General features: G+C 42.2%; 1 protein-coding gene across 1 annotated transcript in view; it reads right to left on the bottom strand.

The window, feature by feature from the left end:
- Window positions 1–1,349: 1,349 nt before the first annotated feature.
- Window positions 1,350–24,213, bottom strand: part of fam117bb (family with sequence similarity 117 member Bb) — a 112,165-nt gene continuing 89,301 nt past the window's right edge. The window contains exons 5-7 of the mRNA XM_064964080.1: window positions 6,376–6,796; window positions 3,981–4,104; window positions 1,350–2,853 (exon numbers count right to left, since the gene is read on the bottom strand). Of these exons, the coding sequence (XP_064820152.1) occupies window positions 2,601–2,853; window positions 3,981–4,104; window positions 6,376–6,796 (798 nt within the window). The 3' untranslated portion in view covers window positions 1,350–2,600. The remainder of the gene's footprint in view (window positions 2,854–3,980; window positions 4,105–6,375; window positions 6,797–24,213) is intronic.

The raw sequence follows: 24,213 nt of genomic DNA, 5'->3' as shown, positions 1-24,213 counted from the left end.
CACCTCCACCACATAATATGCCCCTCTGCATCTGAATCACTGAGGAGATCTCGGACCTTTGTCAACCTGAGAGCACTGTGATCGTAACCAGGTCTCTTGGTCTCACAGAGAACTGAACTGGAAAAAAAAAACAGTCATATCATTGTTTTGTTTATTACATGCATTACATAAAAATACATTTCTGATACAAAGCTCCACTGCAGAAAAATATGACAAAATACAGACGACTTATTTTCTTTTCAGGAAATGCAGATGGATCGTACCACTGTCACAGGTAAACATGAATGGGGTACGGAACAGAGTCTTTAGGTTTAGATTCATCTCTGAGATCAATGAGAGTCTCGGTTGTTGAGACCAGTTCACTTCAAACCACTGGCTGTGGGGCTGGTTTGGGCCTGTAGTTATGGTGGTCTGATGGTTATTGTGGGGCTGGTTTGGGCCTGTAGTTATGGTGGTCTGATGGTTATTGTGGGGCTGGTTTGGGCCTGTAGTTATGGTGGTCTGATGGTTATTGTGGGGCTGGTTTGGGCCTGTAGTTATGGTGGTCTGCTGGTTATTGTGGGGCTGGTTTGGGGCCTGTAGTTATGGTGGTCTGCTGGTTATTGTGGGGCTGGTTTGGGCCTGTAGTTATGGTGGTCTGATGGTTATTGTGGGGCTGGTTTGGGCCTGTAGTTATGGTGGTCTGCTGGTTATTGTGGGGCTGGTTTGGGGCCTGTAGTTATGGTGGTCTGCTGGTTATTGTGGGGCTGGTTTGGGCCTGTAGTTATGGTGGTCTGATGGTTATTGTGGGGCTGGTTTGGGCCTGTAGTTATGGTGGTCTGCTGGTTATTGTGGGGCTGGTTTGGGGCCTGTAGTTATGGTGGTCTGCTGGTTATTGTGGGGCTGGTTTGGGCCTGTAGTTATGGTGGTCTGCTGGTAATTGTGGGGCTGGTTTGGGGCCTGTAGTTATGGTGGTCTGATGGTTATTGTGGGGCTGGTTTGGGGCCTGTAGTTATGGTGGTCTGCTGGTAATTGTGGGGCTGGTTTGGGGCCTGTAGTTATGGTGGTCTGATGGTTATTGTGGGGCTGGTTTGGGGCCTGTAGTTATGGTGGTCTGCTGGTAATTGTGGGGCTGGTTTGGGGCCTGTAGTTATGGTGGTCTGCTGGTTATTGTGGGGCTGGTTTGGGGCCTGTAGTTATGGTGGTCTGCTGGTAATTGTGGGGCGGGTTTGGGGCCTGTAGTTATGGTGGTCTGCTGGTAATTGTGGGGCTGGTTTGGGCCTGTAGTTATGGTGGTCTGCTGGTAATTGTGGGGCTGGTTTGGGGCCTGTAGTTATGGTGGTCTGATGGTAATTGTGGGGCGGGTTTGGGGCCTGTAGTTATGGTGGTCTGATGGTTATTGTGGGGCTGGTTTGGGGCCTGTAGTTATGGTGGTTTGCTGGTTATTGTGGGGCTGGTTTGGGCCTGTAGTTATGGTGGTCTGATGGTTATTGTGGGGCTGGTTTGGGCCTGTAGTTATGGTGGTCTGCTGGTTATTGTGGGGCTGGTTTGGGGCCTGTAGTTATGGTGGTTTGATGGTTATTGTGGGGCTGGTTTGGGGCCTGTAGTTATGGTGGTCTGCTGGTAATTGTGGGGCTGGTTTGGGGCCTGTAGTTATGGTGGTCTGCTGGTTATTGTGGGGCTGGTTTGGGCCTGTAGTTATGGTGGTCTGCTGGTAATTGTGGGGCTGGTTTGGGCCTGTAGTTATGGTGGTCTGCTGGTTATTGTGGGGCTGGTTTGGGCCTGTAGTTATGGTGGTCTGCTGGTAATTGTGGGGCTGGTTTGGGCCTGTAGTTATGGTGGTCTGCTGGTTATTGTGGGGCTGGTTTGGGCCTGTAGTTATGGTGGTCTGCTGGTAATTGTGGGGCTGGTTTGGGCCTGTAGTTATGGTGGTCTGCTGGTTATTGTGGGGCTGGTTTGGGGCCTGTAGTTATGGTGGTTTGATGGTTATTGTGGGGCTGGTTTGGGGCCTGTAGTTATGGTGGTCTGCTGGTAATTGTGGGGCTGGTTTGGGGCCTGTAGTTATGGTGGTCTGCTGGTTATTGTGGGGCTGGTTTGGGCCTGTAGTTATGGTGGTCTGCTGGTAATTGTGGGGCTGGTTTGGGCCTGTAGTTATGGTGGTCTGCTGGTAATTGTGGGGCTGGTTTGGGGCCTGTAGTTATGGTGGTCTGCTGGTTATTGTGGGGCTGGTTTGGGGCCTGTAGTTATGGTGGTCTGCTGGTTATTGTGGGGCTGGTTTGGGCCTGTAGTTATGGTGGTCTGCTGGTAATTGTGGGGCTGGTTTGGGGCCTGTAGTTATGGTGGTCTGTTGGTAATTGTGGGGCTGGTTTGGGCCTGTAGTTATGGTGGTCTGCTGGTTATTGTGGGGCTGGTTTGGGCCTGTAGTTATGGTGGTCTGCTGGTTATTGTGGGGCTGGTTTGGGCCTGTAGTTATGGTGGTTCGCTGGTTATTGTGGGGCTGGTTTGGGGCCTGTAGTTATGGTGGTCTGCTGGTTATTGTGGGGCTGGTTTGGGGCCTGTAGATATGGTGGACTCTAGCTGGTCTGTTGGTAGGGACTCTAGCTGGTCTGTTGATAGGGACTCTAGCTGGTCTGTTCGTCCAGGGTCAGGGGAGAAAGGCTGAGGGAAGCCCCAGTAAGAGGTGTGCTGAGGGGGGACAAGGTAAGGTTTGGCCCGCACCCGGGGCTCTTCAGGCTGAGCTCCTGGGTCGTCGTGGGGAGGACGGGCTTGAGGATGCTGACGAGGCAGAAGGCAGAGCCACTGTTGGGGATGAAGTTGACCTTGTTCCTGTCTGGACCTGTGAGGAACTGAGGGACCTGCTGGGGAATCTTGGACCTCAGGAGAGGACAAGGGACCTGCTGGGGAGGCTTGGACCTGGGGAGGGGAGGGGAAAGAACAGGAGAGGAGAGGAGAGGAGGGGAGGGGAGGGGAAAGAACAGGAGAGGAGAGGAGAGGAGAGGAGGGGAGGGGAGGGGAGAGGAGAGGAGTGGAGAGGAGAGGGGAGACGAGGGTAGAAGAGAGGAGAGGGGGATAGAAGAGAGGAGAGGAGGGTAGAAGAGAGGAGAGGAGGGTAGAAGGAGGAGAGGGGGGAGAAGAGAGGAGAGGAGGGTAGAAGAGAGGAGAGGAGGGTAGAAGAGAGGAGAGGAGGGTAGAAGAGAGGAGAGGGGGGAGAAGAGAGGTGAGGAGGGTAGAAGAGAGGAGAGGGGGGAGAAGAGAGGAGAGGGGGGTAGAAGAGAGGAGAGGAGGGTAGAAGAGAGGAGAGGGGGAGAAGAGAGGGTGAGGGGGAGAAGAGAGGAGAGGAGGATAGAAGAGAGGTGAGGGGGGAGAAGAGAGGAGAGGAGGGTAGAAGAGAGGGGAGGGGGAGAAGAGAGGAGGGTAGAAGAGAGGAGAGGGGGAGAAGAGAGGTGAGGAGGGTAGAAGAGAGGTGAGGGGGGAGAAGAGAGGAGAGGAGGGGAGGAGAGAGGATAGGGGGTAGAAGAGAGGAGAGGAGGGTAGAAGAGAGGAGAGGGGGGAGAAGAGAGGAGAGGAGGATAGAAGAGAGGAGGGTAGAAGAGAGGAGAGGGGGGAGAAGAGAGGAGAGGGGGATAGAAGAAAGGAGAGGGGGAGAAGAGAGGAGGGTAGAAGAGAGGAGAGGAGGGTAGAAGAGAGGAGGGTAGAAGAGAGGAGAGGGGGGAGAAGAGAGGAGAGGAGGGTAGAAGAGAGGAGAGGGGGGAGAAGAGAGGAGAGTAGAAGAGAGGAGAGGGGGAGAAGAGGGGAGAGGAGGAAAACCGCAAACACACAGAGAGAACAGAAGTGTCACTAAACATAACAGCACATTCTGACTCAGCTAGTCTGGGATCATTATCATCATCTCAAGGTTTAATGCTCTGCAGGCTCAGGCAGAGAGATAAAGGCAGAACAAGAGGAGAAGGACGCTAAGAAACAACAACATGATCATTGATATGAGAGTAAAAAGTACTGACTGTGTTTCCTCAGTGAAGACCTTGACTCTCTCGCAGCCCTCAGGAGGCTCTCGTTTGAACATGTAGCTGTTGTTGGGTTTAGGAGAGGAGGCGTATTTAGGGAGTGGAGAGCTGGGCCCGAGGTCTGGGAAAAGTCATTATTATTATGAGTAATTATATAACATATCAGTTATCAGCCTGGGCGGCACAGTGCTTTCCTTAATAAATAATAATAATAAATAAATAAACCATTATTTGCAAATAAATTCATTAAAAATCCTACAATGTGATTTTTTTAGATTTTTTTCCTTCTCATCTTGTCTGTCATAGTTGAAGTGTACCTATGATGAAAATTACAGGCCTCTCTCATCTTTTTAAGTAGGAGAACTTGCACAATTGGTGGCTGACTAAAATACTTTTTTGCCCCACTGTACAACTACATTGTATGATTTCTGAATGGTAAAGATACTGTATATGAGATTGACTTTATTTAGTCAGTTCCTTTTATAAATGAGTCAAGCTTACTGCTCGTCCATCAAAGTAAATCGCTTCCCTTTAATGCAGCATATGAAACAGATGAAATACAATAAATGAATGTGGCATTAAAACAAAACTAAGTGGATTTCGACTTGTTACACACATTAAGGAGTACCACGATATGAGTCATAATTTGAACGCTAGGTTTTATGGGTGTTATGAAACCTCCACCGTGGGGCTCTATACGCGACGTTCAAATTGACTCACAGGGACGTGGAAGGAGCATCATGCCCTCGTGTAAAGACAGTTGACTGGTACCACAGAATACCACGCAACACAAATACCCAGGTACCAGGAGGAGGACACACAGCAGACTGTCAAACCAGTAGTAGTTCACTGTCATTACTCACTTTATGAATGACAGGAGGCTGACCTATCAATAGATTGCTAAAGATGCAAATCGTTCATTCTAGCGTAGCCTTTGCAAGTTCGCAAGAAATGGATCTGGATTTCAGGGACACAGTATTTCCAACCAAAGTTTCCCTGAAAAACGGTTGTATGTTTTTTTTATGCCTGCTATGTCTGGTTCATACTAGTGGAAGAGGGCTCGACTGACGAGTCTGGTTCATTCTACTGGAAGAGGGCTCGGCAGACTAGTCTGGTTCATTCTAGTGGAAGAGGGCTCGACTGACGAGTCTGGTTCATTCTACTGGAAGAGGGCTCGGCAGACTAGTCTGGTTCATTCTACTGGAAGAGGGCTCGGCTGGCTAGTCTGGTTCATTCTACTGGAAGAGGGCTCGACTGACTAGTCTGGTTCATTCTAGTGGAAGAGGGCTCGGCTGACTAGTCTGGTTCATTCTAGTGGAAGAGGGCTCGGCTAACTAGTCTGGTTCATTCTAGTGGAAGAGGGCTCGGCTGACTAGTCTGGTTCATTCTAGTGGAAGAGGGCTCGGCTAACTAGTCTGGTTCATTCTAGTGGAAGAGGGCTCGGCTGACTAGTCTGGTTCATTCTAGTGGAAGAGGGCTCGGCTAACTAGTCTGGTTCATACTAGTGGAAGAGGGATCGGCTGACTAGTCTGGTTCATTCTAGTGGAAGAGGGCTCGGCTGGCTAGTCTGGTTCATTCTAGTGGAAGAGGGCTCGGCTGGCTAGTCTGGTTCATTCTAGTGGAAGAGGGCTCTGCTGACTAGTCTGGTTCATTCTAGTGGAAGAGGGCTCGGCTGACGAGTCTGGTTCATTCTACTGGAAGAGGGCTCGGCTGGCTAGTCTGGTTCATTCTAGTGGAAGAGGGCTCGGCTAACTAGTCTGGTTCATTCTAGTGGAAGAGGGCTCGACTGACGAGTCTGGTTCATTCTAGTGGAAGAGGGATCGGCTGACTAGTCTGGTTCATTCTAGTGGAAGAGGGCTCACCTGCTACGTCTGGTTCATTCTAGTGGAAGAGGGCTCGGCTGACTAGTCTGGTTCATTCTAGTGGAAGAGGGCTCGACTGACGAGTCTGGTTCATTCTAGTGGAAGAGGGATCGGCTGACTAGTCTGGTTCATTCTAGTGGAAGAGGGCTCGACTGACGAGTCTGGTTCATTCTAGTGGAAGAGGGATCGGCTGACTAGTCTGGTTCATTCTAGTGGAAGAGGGCTCACCTGCTACGTCTGGTTCATTCTACTGGAAGAGGGCTCGGCTGACTAGTCTGGTTCATTCTAGTGGAAGAGGGCTCACCTGCTACGTCTGGTTCATTCTAGTGGAAGAGGGCTCGGCTGACTAGTCTGGTTCATTCTAGTGGAAGAGGGCTCGGCTGGCTAGTCTGGTTCATTCTACTGGAAGAGGGCTCGGCTGACTAGTCTGGTTCATTCTAGTGGAAGAGGGCTCTGGGAGAGAGGGTGGGTCTCAGGGAGAGAGGGTGGGTCTCTGCTATGTGTCTGTGGTTCCCGAGGGCAGTCCTCACCTTTTTCTCTGCAGTCCGTTAGCAGCTCATCACTATTAGGCAAGGGGCTCTCTCCCACTCCGTCTCCCCCTCTCTCCCCCGTCATCTCCGTGTCGGTGGGGACAGTCAGGAAGGAGGGGGAGACAGACTCTGAGCGGCTGCCGTTACCTCCACAGGCCCCTCTCCCACCCTGGGGTGTCTGGGTGTTGATGCTGCGGAAAGCAGAGCTACTGTAGCACTGTGATATGATTGAAGGAGAGGAGGGGCGTTGGGACAGCGGTGGGGGGGCACGGCGTCCGTCGGGGACATGGTGGGTGTCGTCCCTCTCTCCTGCGTCACAGATGATGATCCTCTCTATTTCTTGGTTCAGCCCTTCCACACTGTTCCGGAACCGAGACACAGAGGACTTGATGGGAATCAGGACAGTCTTTGGGATTGGAGCCTGGAGAGAGAGTGAGTGAGTGAGTGAGTGAGTGAGTGAGTGAGTGAGTGAGTGAGAGAGACAGATAGAGAGTGTGAGAGAGAGAGAGAGAGAGAGAGAGAGAGAGAGAGAGAGAGAGAGACAGATAGAGAGTGTGAGAGAGAGAGAGAGAGAGAGAGAGAGAGAGAGAGAGAGAGAGAGAGAGAGAGAGAGAGAGAGAGAGAGAGAGAGAGAGAGAGAGAGAGAGAGAGAGAGAGAGAGAGAGAGAGAGACAGATAGAGAGTGTGAGAGAGAGAGAGAGAGAGAGAGACAGATAGAGAGTGTGAGAGAGAGAGAGAGAGAGAGAGAGAGAGAGAGAGAGAGAGAGAGAGAGAGAGAGAGACAGATAGAGAGTGTGAGAGAGAGAGAGAGAGAGAGAGAGAGAGAGAGAGAGAGAGAGAGAGAGAGAGAGAGAGAGAGAGAGAGAGAGAGAGACAGATAGAGAGTGTGAGAGAGAGAGAGAGAGAGAGAGAGAGAGAGAGACAGATAGAGAGTGTGAGAGAGAGAGAGAGAGAGAGAGACAGATAGAGAGTGTGAGAGAGAGAGAGAGAGAGAGAGAGAGACAGATAGAGAGTTTGAGAGAGAGAGAGAGAGAGAGAGAGAGAGAGAGAGAGAGAGAGAGAGAGAGAGAGAGAGAGAGAGAGAGAGAGAGAGAGAGAGAGGAAAGTGTTGGTGGTTTCGGAGTGCAACTCCAAAGGGCTTGACAAGGAGGACCTGAATCCCCTTTATAACAGACTCTTCTTCTCTTCGACATTAGAAACCTCAATGACCACTTATCCTTTAACACTCAACATGAAACCTCAATAACCACTTATCCTTTAACACTCAACATGAAACCTCAATAACCACTTATCCTTTAACACTCAACATGAAACCTCAATGACCACTTATCCTTTAACACTCAACATGAAACCTCAATAACCACTTATCCTTTAACACTCAACATGAAACCTCAATAACCACTTATCCTTTAACACTCAACATGAAACCTCAATAACCACTTATCCTTTAACACTCAACATGAAACCTCAATAACCACTTATCCTTTAACACTCAACATGAAACCTCAATAACCACTTATCCACTTCAATAACTTATCCTTTAACACTCAACATGAAACCTCAATAACCACTTATCCTTTAACACTCAACATGAAACCTCAATAACCACTTATCCTTTAACACTCAACATGAAACCTCAATAACCACTTATCCTTTAACACTCAACATGAAACCTCAATAACCACTTATCCTTTAACACTCAACATGAAACCTCAATAACCACTTATCCTTTAACACTCAACATGAAACCTCAATAACCACTTATCCTTTAACACTCAACATGAAACCTCAATAACCACTTATCCTTTAACACTCAACATGAAACCTCAATAACCACTTATCCTTTAACACTCAACATGAAACCTCAATAACCACTTATCCTTTAACACTCAACATGAAACCTCAATAACCACTTATCCTTTAACACTCAACATGAAACCTCAATAACCACTTATCCTTTAACACTCAACATGAAACCTCAATAACCACTTATCCTTTAACACTCAACATGAAACCTCAATAACCACTTATCCTTTAACACTCAACATGAAACCTCAATAACCACTTATCCTTTAACACTCAACATGAAACCTCAATAACCACTTATCCTTTAACACTCAACATGAAACCTCAATAACCACTTATCCTTTAACACTCAACATGAAACCTCAATAACCACTTATCCTTTAACACTCAACATGAAACCTCAATAACCACTTATCCTTTAACACTCAACATGAAACCTCAATAACCATCCTTTAACACTTATCCTTTAACACTCAACATGAAACCTCAATAACCACTTATCCTTTAACACTCAACATGAAACCTCAATAACCACTTATCCTTTAACACTCAACATGAAACCTCAATAACCACTTATCCTTTAACACTCAACATGAAACCACTTATCCTTTAACACTAACCACCACTTATCCTTTAACACTCAACATGAAACCTCAATAACCACTTATCCTTTAACACTCAACATGAAACCTCAATAACCACTTATCCTTTAACACTCAACATGAAACCTCAATAACCACTTATCCTTTAACACTCAACATGAAACCTCAATAACCACTTATCCTTTAACACTCAACATGAAACCTCAATAACCACTTATCCTTTAACACTCAACATGAAACCTCAATAACCACTTATCCTTTAACACTCAACATGAAACCTCAATAACCACTTATCCTTTAACACTCAACATGAAACCTCAATAACCACTTATCCTTTAACACTCAACATGAAACCTCAATAACCACTTATCCTTTAACACTCAACATGAAACCTCAATAACCACTTATCCTTTAACACTCAACATGAAACCTCAATAACCACTTATCCTTTAACACTCAACATGAAACCTCAATAACCACTTATCCTTTAACACTCAACATGAAACCTCAATAACCACTTATCCTTTAACACTCAACATGAAACCTCAATAACCACTTATCCTTTAACACTCAACATGAAACCTCAATAACCACTTATCCTTTAACACTCAACATGAAACCTCAATAACCACTTATCCTTTAACACTCAACATGAAACCTCAATAACCACTTATCCTTTAACACTCAACATGAAACCTCAATAACCACTTATCCTTTAACACTCAACATGAAACCTCAATAACCACTTATCCTTTAACACTCAACATGAAACCTCAATAACCACTTATCCTTTAACACTCAACATGAAACCTCAATAACCACTTATCCTTTAACACTCAACATGAAACCTCAATAACCACTTATCCTTTAACACTCAACATGAAACCTCAATAACCACTTATCCTTTAACACTCAACATGAAACCTCAATAACCACTTATCCTTTAACACTCAACATGAAACCTCAATAACCACTTATCCTTTAACACTCAACATGAAACCTCAATAACCACTTATCCTTTAACACTCAACATGAAACCTCAATAACCACTTATCCTTTAACACTCAACATGAAACCTCAATAACCACTTATCCTTTAACACTCAACATGAAACCTCAATAACCACTTATCCTTTAACACTCAACATGAAACCTCAATAACCACTTATCCTTTAACACTCAACATGAAACCTCAATAACCACTTATCCTTTAACACTCAACATGAAACCTCAATAACCACTTATCCTTTAACACTCAACATGAAACCTCAATAACCACTTATCCTTTAACACTCAACATGAAACCTCAATAACCACTTATCCTTTAACACTCAACATGAAACCTCAATAACCACTTATCCTTTAACACTCAACATGAAACCTCAATAACCACTTATCCTTTAACACTCAACATGAAACCTCAATAACCACTTATCCTTTAACACTCAACATGAAACCTCAATAACCACTTATCCTTTAACACTCAACATGAAACCTCAATAACCACTTATCCTTTAACACTCAACATGAAACCTCAATAACCACTTATCCTTTAACACTCAACATGAAACCTCAATAACCACTTATCCTTTAACACTCAACATGAAACCTCAATAACCACTTATCCAACACTTATCCTTTAACACTCAACATGAAACCTCAATAACCACTTATCCTTTAACACTCAACATGAAACCTCAATAACCACTTATCCTTTAACACTCAACATGAAACCTCAATAACCACTTATCCTTTAACACTCAACATGAAACCTCAATAACCACTTATCCTTTAACACTCAACATGAAACCTCAATAACCACTTATCCTTTAACACTCAACATGAAACCTCAATAACCACTTATCCTTTAACACTCAACATGAAACCTCAATAACCACTTATCCTTTAACACTCAACATGAAACCTCAATAACCACTTATCCTTTAACACTCAACATGAAACCTCAATAACCACTTATCCTTTAACACTCAACATGAAACCTCAATAACCACTTATCCTTTAACACTCAACATGAAACCTCAATAACCACTTATCCTTTAACACTCAACATGAAACCTCAATAACCACTTATCCTTAACACTCAACATGAAACCTCAATAACCACTTATCCTTTAACACTCAACATGAAACCTCAATAACCACTTATCCTTTAACATGAAACTCCAACATGAAACCTCAATAACCACTTATCCTTTAACACTCAACATGAAACCTCAATAACCACTTATCCTTTAACACTCAACATGAAACCTCAATAACCACTTATCCTTTAACACTCAACATGAAACCTCAATAACCACTTATCCTTTAACACTCAACACTCAATAACCACTTATCCTTTAACACTCAACATGAAACCTCAATAACCACTTATCCTTTAACACTCAACATGAAACCTCAATAACCACTTATCCTTTAACACTCAACATGAAACCTCAATAACCACTTATCCTTTAACACTCAACATGAAACCTCAATAACCACTTATCCTTTAACACTCAACATGAAACCTCAATAACCACTTATCCTTTAACACTCAACATGAAACCTCAATAACCACTTATCCTTTAACACTCAACATGAAACCTCAATAACCACTTATCCACTCAACATGAAACCTCAATAACCACTTATCAACACTCAACAAAACCTCAATAACCACTTATCCTTTAACACTCAACATGAAACCTCAATAACCACTTATCCTTTAACACTCAACATGAAACCTCAATAACCACTTATCCTTTAACACTCAACATGAAACCTCAATAACCACTTATCCTTTAACACTCAACATGAAACCTCAATAACCACTTATCCTTTAACACTCAACATGAAACCTCAATAACCACTTATCCTTTAACACTCAACATGAAACCTCAATAACCACTTATCCTTTAACACTCAACATGAAACCTCAATAACCACTTATCCTTTAACACTCAACATGAAACCTCAATAACCACTTATCCTTTAACACTCAACATGAAACCTCAATAACCACTTATCCTTTAACACTCAACATGAAACCTCAATAACCACTTATCCTTTAACACTCAACATGAAACCTCAATAACCACTTATCCTTTAACACTCAACATGAAACCTCAATAACCACTTATCCTTTAACACTCAGCATGAAGCAGCAACAACACACCGCTTAACTATTCCTGCTGCTCTGTGTGTGTGTGTGAGTGCGTGCGTGCGTGCGTGCGTGTGTGTGTAGTCTAAATACAAGTCAACCACACACTCAATTTACCTTGTAAATTGACTTACGCAAATACCACTCATAGACAGTGTCCCACACAGACAGATGTTTAATCAACAATACCAATAAGAAGGTGTTTAACAACAAAGTAATACAACCCAACTCTGAGGTCTAGTGACCTTGGGATCAACAGCATCTCAGTTGGAGGAGATAAATTAGGTGCAATGTCAATCCCATCCAGCCCAGTCTCTCTGGGGAGGAACGGCCCCATCCAGCCCAGTCTCTCTGGGGAGGAACGGCCCCATCCAGCCCAGTCTCTCTGGGGAGGAACGGCCCCATCCAGCCCAGTCTCTCTGGGGAGGAACGGCCCCATCCAGCCCAGTCTCTCTGGGGAGGAACGGCCCCATCCAGTCTCTCTGGGGAGGAACGGCCCCATCCAGCCCAGTCTCTCTGGGGAGGAACGGCCCCATCCAGTCTCTCTGGGGAGGAACGGCCCCATCCAGCCCAGTCTCTCTGGGGAGGAACGGCCCCATCCAGTCTCTCTGGGGAGGAACGGCCCCATCCAGTCTCTCTGGGGAGGAACGGCCCCATCCAGTCTTTCTGGGGAGGAACGGCCCCATCCAGCCCAGTCTCTCTGGGGAGGAACGGCCCCATCCACTAACAGATGCAGCCCAAATGGCCGACTGTAATACACTCCTTCTGACCAGAGCCCATTGGGACAGTCTGTCTGGGCAGGAAGTAGGGACGAGGGAGGACAGAGGAAGGTCATCACCAACCCCCCCCCCCCACACTCCTCATAACAAAACCACTGGCTGAGTGGCAGACATTTTGTCTCCTAGCTTACCATCACGAAAGTGAATATACAAACCATAGTACAGTACTGTAAGAGTAGCAAGTCTTTACCAATTTTAATGGAAGCTGGAGCTGTGAGGGTTAGCAGCCGTGTTCCGTGCTCCTGACCAGGTCAGCAATTTTGTGTGTATTTTTTAGAGTGATCGGAATATAAATATATTTTTTTACACAATGTCTCTTCCATCATTTCCTTTGACCGAAAACAGCTTCTGGTCATCAGAACAGCAACAACAAACCTTGATTTGGACAGAAATGTCTAATTCAAAGACTCAACAGCTCTGGACATTATGCGAAAGAGAGGCAGGCGAGCCAGCACTCGATCCGAGCTTTCTCTGATCTCACCTCCACCCATTACAGGGTCTGAGACGCCGAAACCTCCCACCATTAGCTCTGACAAATTGAAAACTCTAGTCATTGGCGACTCCATTACCCGCAGTATTAGACTTAAAACGAATCATCCAGCGATCATACACTGTTTACCATGGGGCAGGGCTACCGACGTTAAGGCTAATCTGAAGATGGTGCTGGCTAAAGCTAAAACTGGCGAGTGTAGAGAGTATAGAGATATTGTTATCCACGTCGGCACCAACGATGTTAGGATGAAACAGTCAGAGGTCACCAAGTGCAACATAGCTTCAGCGTGTAAATCAGCTAGAAAGATGTGTCGGCATCGAGTAATTGTCTCTGGCCCCCTCCCAGTTAGGGGGAGTGATGAGCTCTACAGCAGAGTCTCACAACTCAATCACTGGTTGAAAACGTTTTTCTGCCCCTCCCAAAAGATAGAATATGTAGATAATTGGCCCTCTTTCTGGGACTCACCCACAAACAGGACCAAGCCTGGCCTGCTGAGGAGTGACAGACTCCATCCTTGCTGGAGGGGTGCTTCTCATCTTATCTACCAACATAGACAGGGCTCTAACTCCTCTAGCTCCACAATGAGATAGCCTGCTGCCTGGCCTGCACCCTGTCAGCCAGCCTGCCAGCTTAGTGGAGTCTGCCACTAGCACAGTCAGTGTGGTCAGCTCAGCTATCCCCATTGAGACTGTGTCCGTGCCTCGACCTAGGTTGGGCAAAACTAAACATGGCGGTGTTTGCCTTAGCAATCTCACTAGGATAAAGACCTACTCCATTCCTGTCATTATTGAAAGAGATCGTGATACCTCAAAATAGAAATATCTCAAAATAGGGCTACTTAATGTTAGATCCCTCACTTCCAAGGCAATTATAGTCAATAAACCAATCAGGGGTCTGGGTCTGAACCAATCAGGGAAAGGGTCTGAATAATTAGATAAATGTGATATTTTCTGTTTTTTATTTTTAATACATTTGCAAAAATGTATAAAAAATTGTTTTTGCTTCGTCATTACGGGGTTTTGTGTGTAGATTGTTGAGGGGAGAAAAAAAATGATTGAATCAATTTTAGAATAATGCTGTAAAGTAACAAAATGTGGAAAAAGTCAAGGGGTCTGAATACTTTCTGAAGGCCCTGATTAGAGAATAGGGCGCTATTTTGTACTCAGAAAAAATTAGGATAACTCATCTGGACACAGTCAAATGATTAATTGTTGTTCAACTGACAGGCAATAATACGAACGGGTGCTATCTGCTCTAGATAACACAATACTAACGGGTGCTATCTGCTCTAGATAACACAATACTAACGGGTGCTATCTGCTCTAGATAACACAATACTAACTGGTGCTATCTGCTCTAGATAATACAGGCTATAATACTAACTGGTGCTATCTGCTCTAGATAATACAGGCTATAATACTAACTGGTGCTATCTGCTCTAGATAACACAATACTAACTGGTGCTATCTGCTCTAGATAATACAGGCTATAATACTAACTGGTGCTATCTGCTCTAGATAATACAGGCTACAATACTAACCGGTGCTATCTGCTCTAGACAATACAGGCTATAATACTAACCGGTGCTATCTGCTCTAGATAATACAATACTAACTGGTGCTATCTGCTCTAGATAATACAGGCTATAATACTAACTGGTGCTATCTGCTCTAGATAATACAATACTAACTGGTGCTATCTGCTCTAGATAATACAGGCTACAATACTAACTGGTGCTATCTGCTCTAGATAATACAGGCTACAATACTAACCGGTGCTATCTGCTCTAGACAATACAGGCTATAATACTAACCGGTGCTATCTGCTCTAGATAATACAATACTAACTGGTGCTATCTGCTCTAGATAATACAGGCTATAATACTAACTGGTGCTATCTGCTCTAGATAATACAATACTAACTGGTGCTATCTGCTCTAGATAATACAGGCTACAATACTAACTGGTGCTATCTGCTCTAGATAATACAGGCTACAATACTAACTGGTGCTATCTGCTCTAGATAATACAGGCTACAATACTAACTGGTGCTATCTGCTCTAGATAATACAGGCTATAATACTAACTGGTGCTATCTGCTCTAGATAATACAATACTAACTGGTGCTATATGCTCTAGATAATACAGGCTATAATACTAACTGGTGCTATCTGCTCTAGATAATACAATACTAACTGGTGCTATCTGCTATAGATAACACAGGCTATAATACTAACTGGTGCTATCTGCTCTAGATAATACAATACTAACTGGTGCTATCTGCTCTAGATAACACAGGCTATAATACTAACTGGTGCTATCTGCTCTAGATAATACAATACTAACTGGTGCTATCTGCTATAGATAATACAATACTAACTGGTGCTATCTGCTCTAGATAATACAGGCTATAATACTAACTGGTGCTATCTGCTCTAGATAATACAATACTAACTGGTGCTATCTGCTATAGATAATACAGGCTATAATACTAACTGGTGCTATCTGCACTAGATAATACAGGCTATAATACTAACAGGTGCTATCTGCTCTAGATAATACAGGCTATAATACTAACTGGTGCTATCTGCTCTAGATAATACAATACTAACTGGTGCTATATGCTCTAGATAATACAGGCTATAATACTAACTGGTGCTATCTGCTCTAGATAATACAATACTAACTGGTGCTATCTGCTCTAGATAACACAGGCTATAATACTAACTGGTGCTATCTGCTCTAGATAATGCAATACTAACTGGTGCTATCTGCTCTAGATAATACAATACTAACTGGTGCTATCTGCTCTAGATAATACAGGCTATAATACTAACTGGTGCTATCTGCTCTAGATAACACAATACTAGCTGGTGCTATCTGCTCTAGATAATACAGGCTACAATACTAACTGGTGCTATCTGCTATAGATAATACAGGCTATAATACTAACTGGTGCTATCTGCTCTAGACAATACAGGCTATAATATTAACTGGTGCTATCTGCTCTAGATAACACAATACTAGCTGGTGCTATCTGCTCTAGATAATACAGGCTACAATACTAAAGGGTTCTATCTGCTCTAGATAATACAGGCTACAATACTAACGGGTGCTATCTGCTCTAGATAATACAGGCTATAATACTAACAGGTGCTATCTGCTCTAGATAATACAGGCTGTAATACTAATGGGCGCTATCTGCTCTAGATAACACAATACTAGCTGGTGCTATCTGCTCTAGATAATACAGGCTACAATACTAACTGGTGCTATCTGCTATAGATAATACAGGCTATAATACTAACTGGTGCTATCTGCTCTAGATAATACAGGCTATAATATTAACTGGTGCTATCTGCTCTAGATAACACAATACTAGCTGGTGCTATCTGCTCTAGATAATACAGGCTACAATACTAACGGGTGCTATCTGCTCTAGATAATACAGGCTACAATACTAACGGGTGCTATCTGCTCTAGATAATACAGGCTATAATACTAACAGGTGCTATCTGCTCTAGATAATACAGGCTGTAATACTAATGGGTGCTATCTGCTCTAGATAATACAGGCTACAGTGCTAATGGGTGCTATCTGCTCTAGATAATACAGGCTATAATACTAACGGGTGCTATCTGCTCTAGATAATACAATACTAACAGGTGCTATCTGCTCTAGATAATACAGGCTATAATACCAACGGGTGCTATCTGCTCTAGATAATACAGGCTATAATACTAATGGGTGCTATCTGCTCTAGATAATACAGGCTATAATACTAACTGGTGCTATCTGCTCTAGATAATACAATACTAACTGGTGCTATATGCTCTAGATAATACAGGCTATAATACTAACTGGTGCTATCTGCTCTAGATAATACAATACTAACTGGTGCTATCTGATCTAGATAATACAGGCTATAATACTAACTGGTGCTATCTGCTCTAGATAATACAGGCTATAATAGTAACTGGTGCTATCTGCTCTAGATAACACAATACTAGCTGGTGCTATCTGCTCTAGATAATACAGGCTACAATACTAACTGGTGCTATCTGCTATAGATAATACAGGCTATAATAATAACTGGTGCTATCTGCTCTAGATAACACAATACTAGCTGGTGCTATCTGCTCTAGATAATACAGGCTACAATACTAACGGGTGCAATCTGCTCTAGATAATACAGGCTATAATACTAACAGGTGCTATCTGCTCTAGATAATACAGGCTGTAATACTAACGGGTGCTATCTGCTCTAGATAATACAGGCTACAGTGCTAATGGGTGCTATCTGCTCTAGATAATACAGGCTATAATACTAACGGGTGCTATCTGCTCTAGATAATACAATACTAACAGGTGCTATCTGCTCTAGATAATACAGGCTATAATACCAACGGGTGCTATCTGCACTAGATAATACAGGCTATAATACTAATGGGTGCTATCTGCTCTAGATAATACAGGCTATAATACTAACTGGTGCTATCTGCTCTAGATAATACAGGCTATAATACTAATGGGTGCTATCTGCTCTAGATAATACAGGCTATAATACTAATGGGTGCTATCTGCTCTAGATAATACAGGCTATAAAACTAATGGATGCTATCTGCTCTAGATAATACAGGCTATAATACTAACTGGTGCTATCTGCTCTAGATAATACAATACTAACTGGTGCTATCTGCTATAGATAATACAATACTAACTGGTGCTATCTGCTCTAGATAATACAGGCTATAATACTAACTGGTGCTATCTGCTCTAGATAATACAATACTAACTGGTGCTATCTGCTATAGATAATACAGGCTATAATACTAACTGGTGCTATCTGCACTAGATAATACAGGCTACAATACTAACAGGTGCTATCTGCTCTAGATAATACAGGCTATAATACTAACTGGTGCTATCTGCTCTAGATAATACAATACTAACTGGTGCTATATGCTCTAGATAATACAGGCTATAATACTAACTGGTGCTATCTGCTCTAGATAATACAATACTAACTGGTGCTATCTGCTCTAGATAACACAGGCTATAATACTAACTGGTGCTATCTGCTCTAGATAATACAATACTAACTGGTGCTATCTGCTCTAGATAATACAATACTAACTGGTGCTATCTGCTCTAGATAATACAGGCTATAATACTAACTGGTGCTATCTGCTCTAGATAATACAGGCTATAATACTAACTGGTGCTATCTGCTCTAGATAACACAATACTAGCTGGTGCTATCTGCTCTAGATAATACAGGCTACAATACTAACTGGTGCTATCTGCTATAGATAATACAGGCTATAATACTAACTGGTGCTATCTGCTCTAGATAATACAGGCTATAATATTAACTGGTGCTATCTGCTCTAGATAACACAATACTAGCTGGTGCTATCTGCTCTAGATAATACAGGCTACAATACTAACGGGTGCTATCTGCTCTAGATAATACAGGCTACAATACTAACGGGTGCTATCTGCTCTAGATAATACAGGCTATAATACTAACAGGTGCTATCTGCTCTAGATAATACAGGCTGTAATACTAACGGGTGCTATCTGCTCTAGATAATACAGGCTACAGTGCTAATGGGTGCTATCTGCTCTAGATAATACAGGCTATAATACTAACGGGTGCTATCTGCTCTAGATAATACAATACTAACAGGTGCTATCTGCTCTAGATAATACAGGCTATAATACCAACGGGTAATATCTGCACTAGATAATACAGGCTATAATACTAATGGTGCTATCTGCTCTAGATAATAAAGGCTATAATACTAACTGGTGCTATCTGCTCTAGATAATACAGGCTATAATACTAATGGGTGCTATCTGCTCTAGATAATACAGGCTATAATACTAATGGGTGCTATCTGCTCTAGATAATACAGGCTATAATACTAACTGGTGCTATCTGCTCTAGATAATACAGGCTATAATACTAATGGGTGCTATCTGCTCTAGATAATACAGGCTATAATACTAATGGATGCTATCTGCTCTAGATAATACAAGCTATAATACTAACTGGTCCTATCTGCTCTAGATAATACAATACTAACTGGTGCTATCTGCTATAGATAATACAGGCTATAATACTAACTGGTGCTATCTGCACTAGATAATACAGGCTATAATACTAACAGGTGCTATCTGCTCTAGATAATACAGGCTATAATACTAACTGGTGCTATCTGCTCTAGATAATACAATACTAACTGGTGCTATCTGCTCTAGATAACACAGGCTATAATACTAACTGGTGCTATCTGCTCTAGATAATACAATACTAACTGGTGCTATCTGCTCTAGATAATACAATACTAACTGGTGCTATCTGCTCTAGATAATACAGGCTATAATACTAACTGGTGCTAGCTGCTCTAGATAATACAGGCTATAATACTAACTGGTGCTATCTGCTCTAGATAACACAATACTAGCTGGTGCTATCTGCTCTAGATAATACAGGCTACAATACTAACTGGTGCTATCTGCTATAGATAATACAGGCTATAATACTAACTGGTGCTATCTGCTCTAGATAATACAGGCTATAATATTAACTGGTGCTATCTGCTCTAGATAACACAATACTAGCTGGTGCTATCTGCTCTAGATAATACAGGCTACAATACTAACGGGTGCTATCTGCTCTAGATAATACAGGCTACAATACTAACAGGTGCTATCTGCTCTAGATAATACAGGCTGTAATACTAACTGGTGCTATCTGCTCTAGATAATACAGGCTATAGTGCTAATGGGTGCTATCTGCTCTAGATAATACAGGCTATAATACTATGCTATCTGCTCTAGATAATACAATACTAACAGGTGCTATCTGCTCTAGATAATACAGGCTATAATACCTGGGTGCTATCTGCTCTAGATAATACAGGCTATAATACTAACTGGTGCTATCTGCTCTAGATAATACAATACTAACTGGTGCTATATGCTCTAGATAATACAGGCTATAATACTAACTGGTGCTATCTGCTCTAGATAATACAGGCTATAATATTAACTGGTGCTATCTGCTCTAGATAACACAATACTAGCTGGTGCTATCTGCTCTAGATAATACAGGCTACAATACTAACTGGTGCTATCTGCTCTAGATAATACAGGCTATAATATTAACTGGTGCTATCTGCTCTAGATAACACAATACTAGCTGGTGCTATCTGCTCTAGATAATACAGGCTACAATACTAACGGGTGCTATCTGCTCTAGATAATACAGGCTATAATACTAACAGGTGCTATCTGCTCTAGATAATACAGGCTATAATACTAATGGGTGCTATCTGCTCTAGATAATACAGGCTATAATACTAATGGGTGCTATCTGCTCTAGATAATACAGGCTATAAAACTAATGGATGCTATCTGCTCTAGATAATACAGGCTATAATACTAACTGGTGCTATCTGCTCTAGATAATACAATACTAACTGGTGCTATCTGCTATAGATAATACAATACTAACTGGTGCTATCTGCTCTAGATAATACAGGCTATAATACTAACTGGTGCTATCTGCTCTAGATAATACAATACTAACTGGTGCTATCTGCTATAGATAATACAGGCTATAATACTAACTGGTGCTATCTGCACTAGATAATACAGGCTACAATACTAACAGGTGCTATCTGCTCTAGATAATACAGGCTATAATACTAACTGGTGCTATCTGCTCTAGATAATACAATACTAACTGGTGCTATATGCTCTAGATAATACAGGCTATAATACTAACTGGTGCTATCTGCTCTAGATAATACAATACTAACTGGTGCTATCTGCTCTAGATAACACAGGCTATAATACTAACTGGTGCTATCTGCTCTAGATAATACAATACTAACTGGTGCTATCTGCTCTAGATAATACAATACTAACTGGTGCTATCTGCTCTAGATAATACAGGCTATAATACTAACTGGTGCTATCTGCTCTAGATAATACAGGCTATAATACTAACTGGTGCTATCTGCTCTAGATAACACAATACTAGCTGGTGCTATCTGCTCTAGATAATACAGGCTACAATACTAACTGGTGCTATCTGCTATAGATAATACAGGCTATAATACTAACTGGTGCTATCTGCTCTAGATAATACAGGCTATAATATTAACTGGTGCTATCTGCTCTAGATAACACAATACTAGCTGGTGCTATCTGCTCTAGATAATACAGGCTACAATACTAACGGGTGCTATCTGCTCTAGATAATACAGGCTACAGGTGCTATCTGCTCTAGATAATACAGGCTATAATACTAACAGGTGCTATCTGCTCTAGATAATACAGGCTGTAATACTAACGGGTGCTATCTGCTCTAGATAATACAGGCTACAGTGCTAATGGGTGCTATCTGCTCTAGATAATACAGGCTATAATACTAACGGGTGCTATCTGCTCTAGATAATACAATACTAACAGGTGCTATCTGCTCTAGATAATACAGGCTATAATACCAACGGGTAATATCTGCACTAGATAATACAGGCTATAATACTAATGGGTGCTATCTGCTCTAGATAATAAAGGCTATAATACTAACTGGTGCTATCTGCTCTAGATAATACAGGCTATAATACTAATGGGTGCTATCTGCTCTAGATAATACAGGCTATAATACTAATGGGTGCTATCTGCTCTAGATAATACAGGCTATAATACTAACTGGTGCTATCTGCTCTAGATAATACAGGCTATAATACTAATGGGTGCTATCTGCTCTAGATAATACAGGCTATAATACTAATGGATGCTATCTGCTCTAGATAATACAAGCTATAATACTAACTGGTCCTATCTGCTCTAGATAATACAATACTAACTGGTGCTATCTGCTATAGATAATACAGGCTATAATACTAACTGGTGCTATCTGCACTAGATAATACTAACTAACAGGTGCTATCTGCTCTAGATAATACAGGCTATAATACTAACTGGTGCTATCTGCTCTAGATAATACAATACTAACTGGTGCTATATGCTCTAGATAATACAGGCTATAATACTAACTGGTGCTATCTGCTCTAGATAATACAATACTAACTGGTGCTATCTGCTCTAGATAACACAGGCTATAATACTAACTGGTGCTATCTGCTCTAGATAATACAATACTAACTGGTGCTATCTGCTCTAGATAATACAATACTAACTGGTGCTATCTGCTCTAGATAATACAGGCTATAATACTAACTGGTGCTAGCTGCTCTAGATAATACAGGCTATAATACTAACTGGTGCTATCTGCTCTAGATAACACAATACTAGCTGGTGCTATCTGCTCTAGATAATACAGGCTACAATACTAACTGGTGCTATCTGCTATAGATAATACAGGCTATAATACTAACTGGTGCTATCTGCTCTAGATAATACAGGCTATAATATTAACTGGTGCTATCTGCTCTAGATAACACAATACTAGCTGGTGCTATCTGCTCTAGATAATACAGGCTACAATACTAACGGGTGCTATCTGCTCTAGATAATACAGGCTACAATACTAACAGGTGCTATCTGCTCTAGATAATACAGGCTGTAATACTAACGGGTGCTATCTGCTCTAGATAATACAGGCTACAGTGCTAATGGGTGCTATCTGCTCTAGATAATACAGGCTATAATACTAACGGGTGCTATCTGCTCTAGATAATACAATACTAACAGGTGCTATCTGCTCTAGATAATACAGGCTATAATACCAACGGGTGCTATCTGCTCTAGATAATACAGGCTATAATACTAACTGGTGCTATCTGCTCTAGATAATACAATACTAACTGGTGCTATATGCTCTAGATAATACAGGCTATAATACTAACTGGTGCTATCTGCTCTAGATAATACAGGCTATAATATTAACTGGTGCTATCTGCTCTAGATAACACAATACTAGCTGGTGCTATCTGCTCTAGATAATACAGGCTACAATACTAACTGGTGCTATCTGCTCTAGATAATACAGGCTATAATATTAACTGGTGCTATCTGCTCTAGATAACACAATACTAGCTGGTGCTATCTGCTCTAGATAATACAGGCTACAATACTAACGGGTGCTATCTGCTCTAGATAATACAGGCTATAATACTAACAGGTGCTATCTGCTCTAGATAATACAGGCTGTAATACTAACGGGTGCTATCTGCTCTAGATAATACAGGCTACAGTGCTAATGGGTGCTATCTGCTCTAGATAATACAGGCTATAATACTAACGGGTGCTATCTGCTCTAGATAATACAATACTAACAGGTGCTATCTGCTCTAGATAATACAGGCTATAATACCAACGGGTGCTATCTGCACTAGATAATACAGGCTATAATACTAACTGGTGCTATCTGCTCTAGATAATACAGGCTATAATACTAACTGGTGCTATCTGCTCTAGATAATACAGGCTATAATACTAATGGGTGCTATCTGCTCTAGATAATACAGGCTATAATACTAATGGATGCTATCTGCTCTAGATAATACAGGCTATAATACTAACTGGTGCTATCTGCTCTAGATAATACAGGCTATAATGCTAACTGGTGCTATCTGCTCTAGATAATACAGGCTATAATACTAATGGGTGCTATCTGCTCTAGATAATACAGGCTATAATACTAATGGATGCTATCTGCTCTAGATAATACAAGCTATAATACTAACTGGTCCTATCTGCTCTAGATAATACAATACTAACTGGTGCTATCTGCTATAGATAATACAGGCTATAATACTAACTGGTGCTATCTGCACTAGATAATACAGGCTATAATACTAACAGGTGCTATCTGCTCTAGATAATACAGGCTATAATACTAACTGGTGCTATCTGCTCTAGATAATACAATACTAACTGGTGCTATATGCTCTAGATAATACAGGCTATAATACTAACTGGTGCTATCTGCTCTAGATAATACAATACTAACT

This window comes from Oncorhynchus masou, unplaced genomic scaffold (genome assembly GCF_036934945.1).
Source record: "Oncorhynchus masou masou isolate Uvic2021 unplaced genomic scaffold, UVic_Omas_1.1 unplaced_scaffold_907, whole genome shotgun sequence".
NCBI lineage: Eukaryota > Metazoa > Chordata > Actinopteri > Salmoniformes > Salmonidae > Oncorhynchus > Oncorhynchus masou.
Note: the sequence above shows the minus strand (reverse complement) of the source record. Positions and strands in the feature narration are given on the sequence as shown.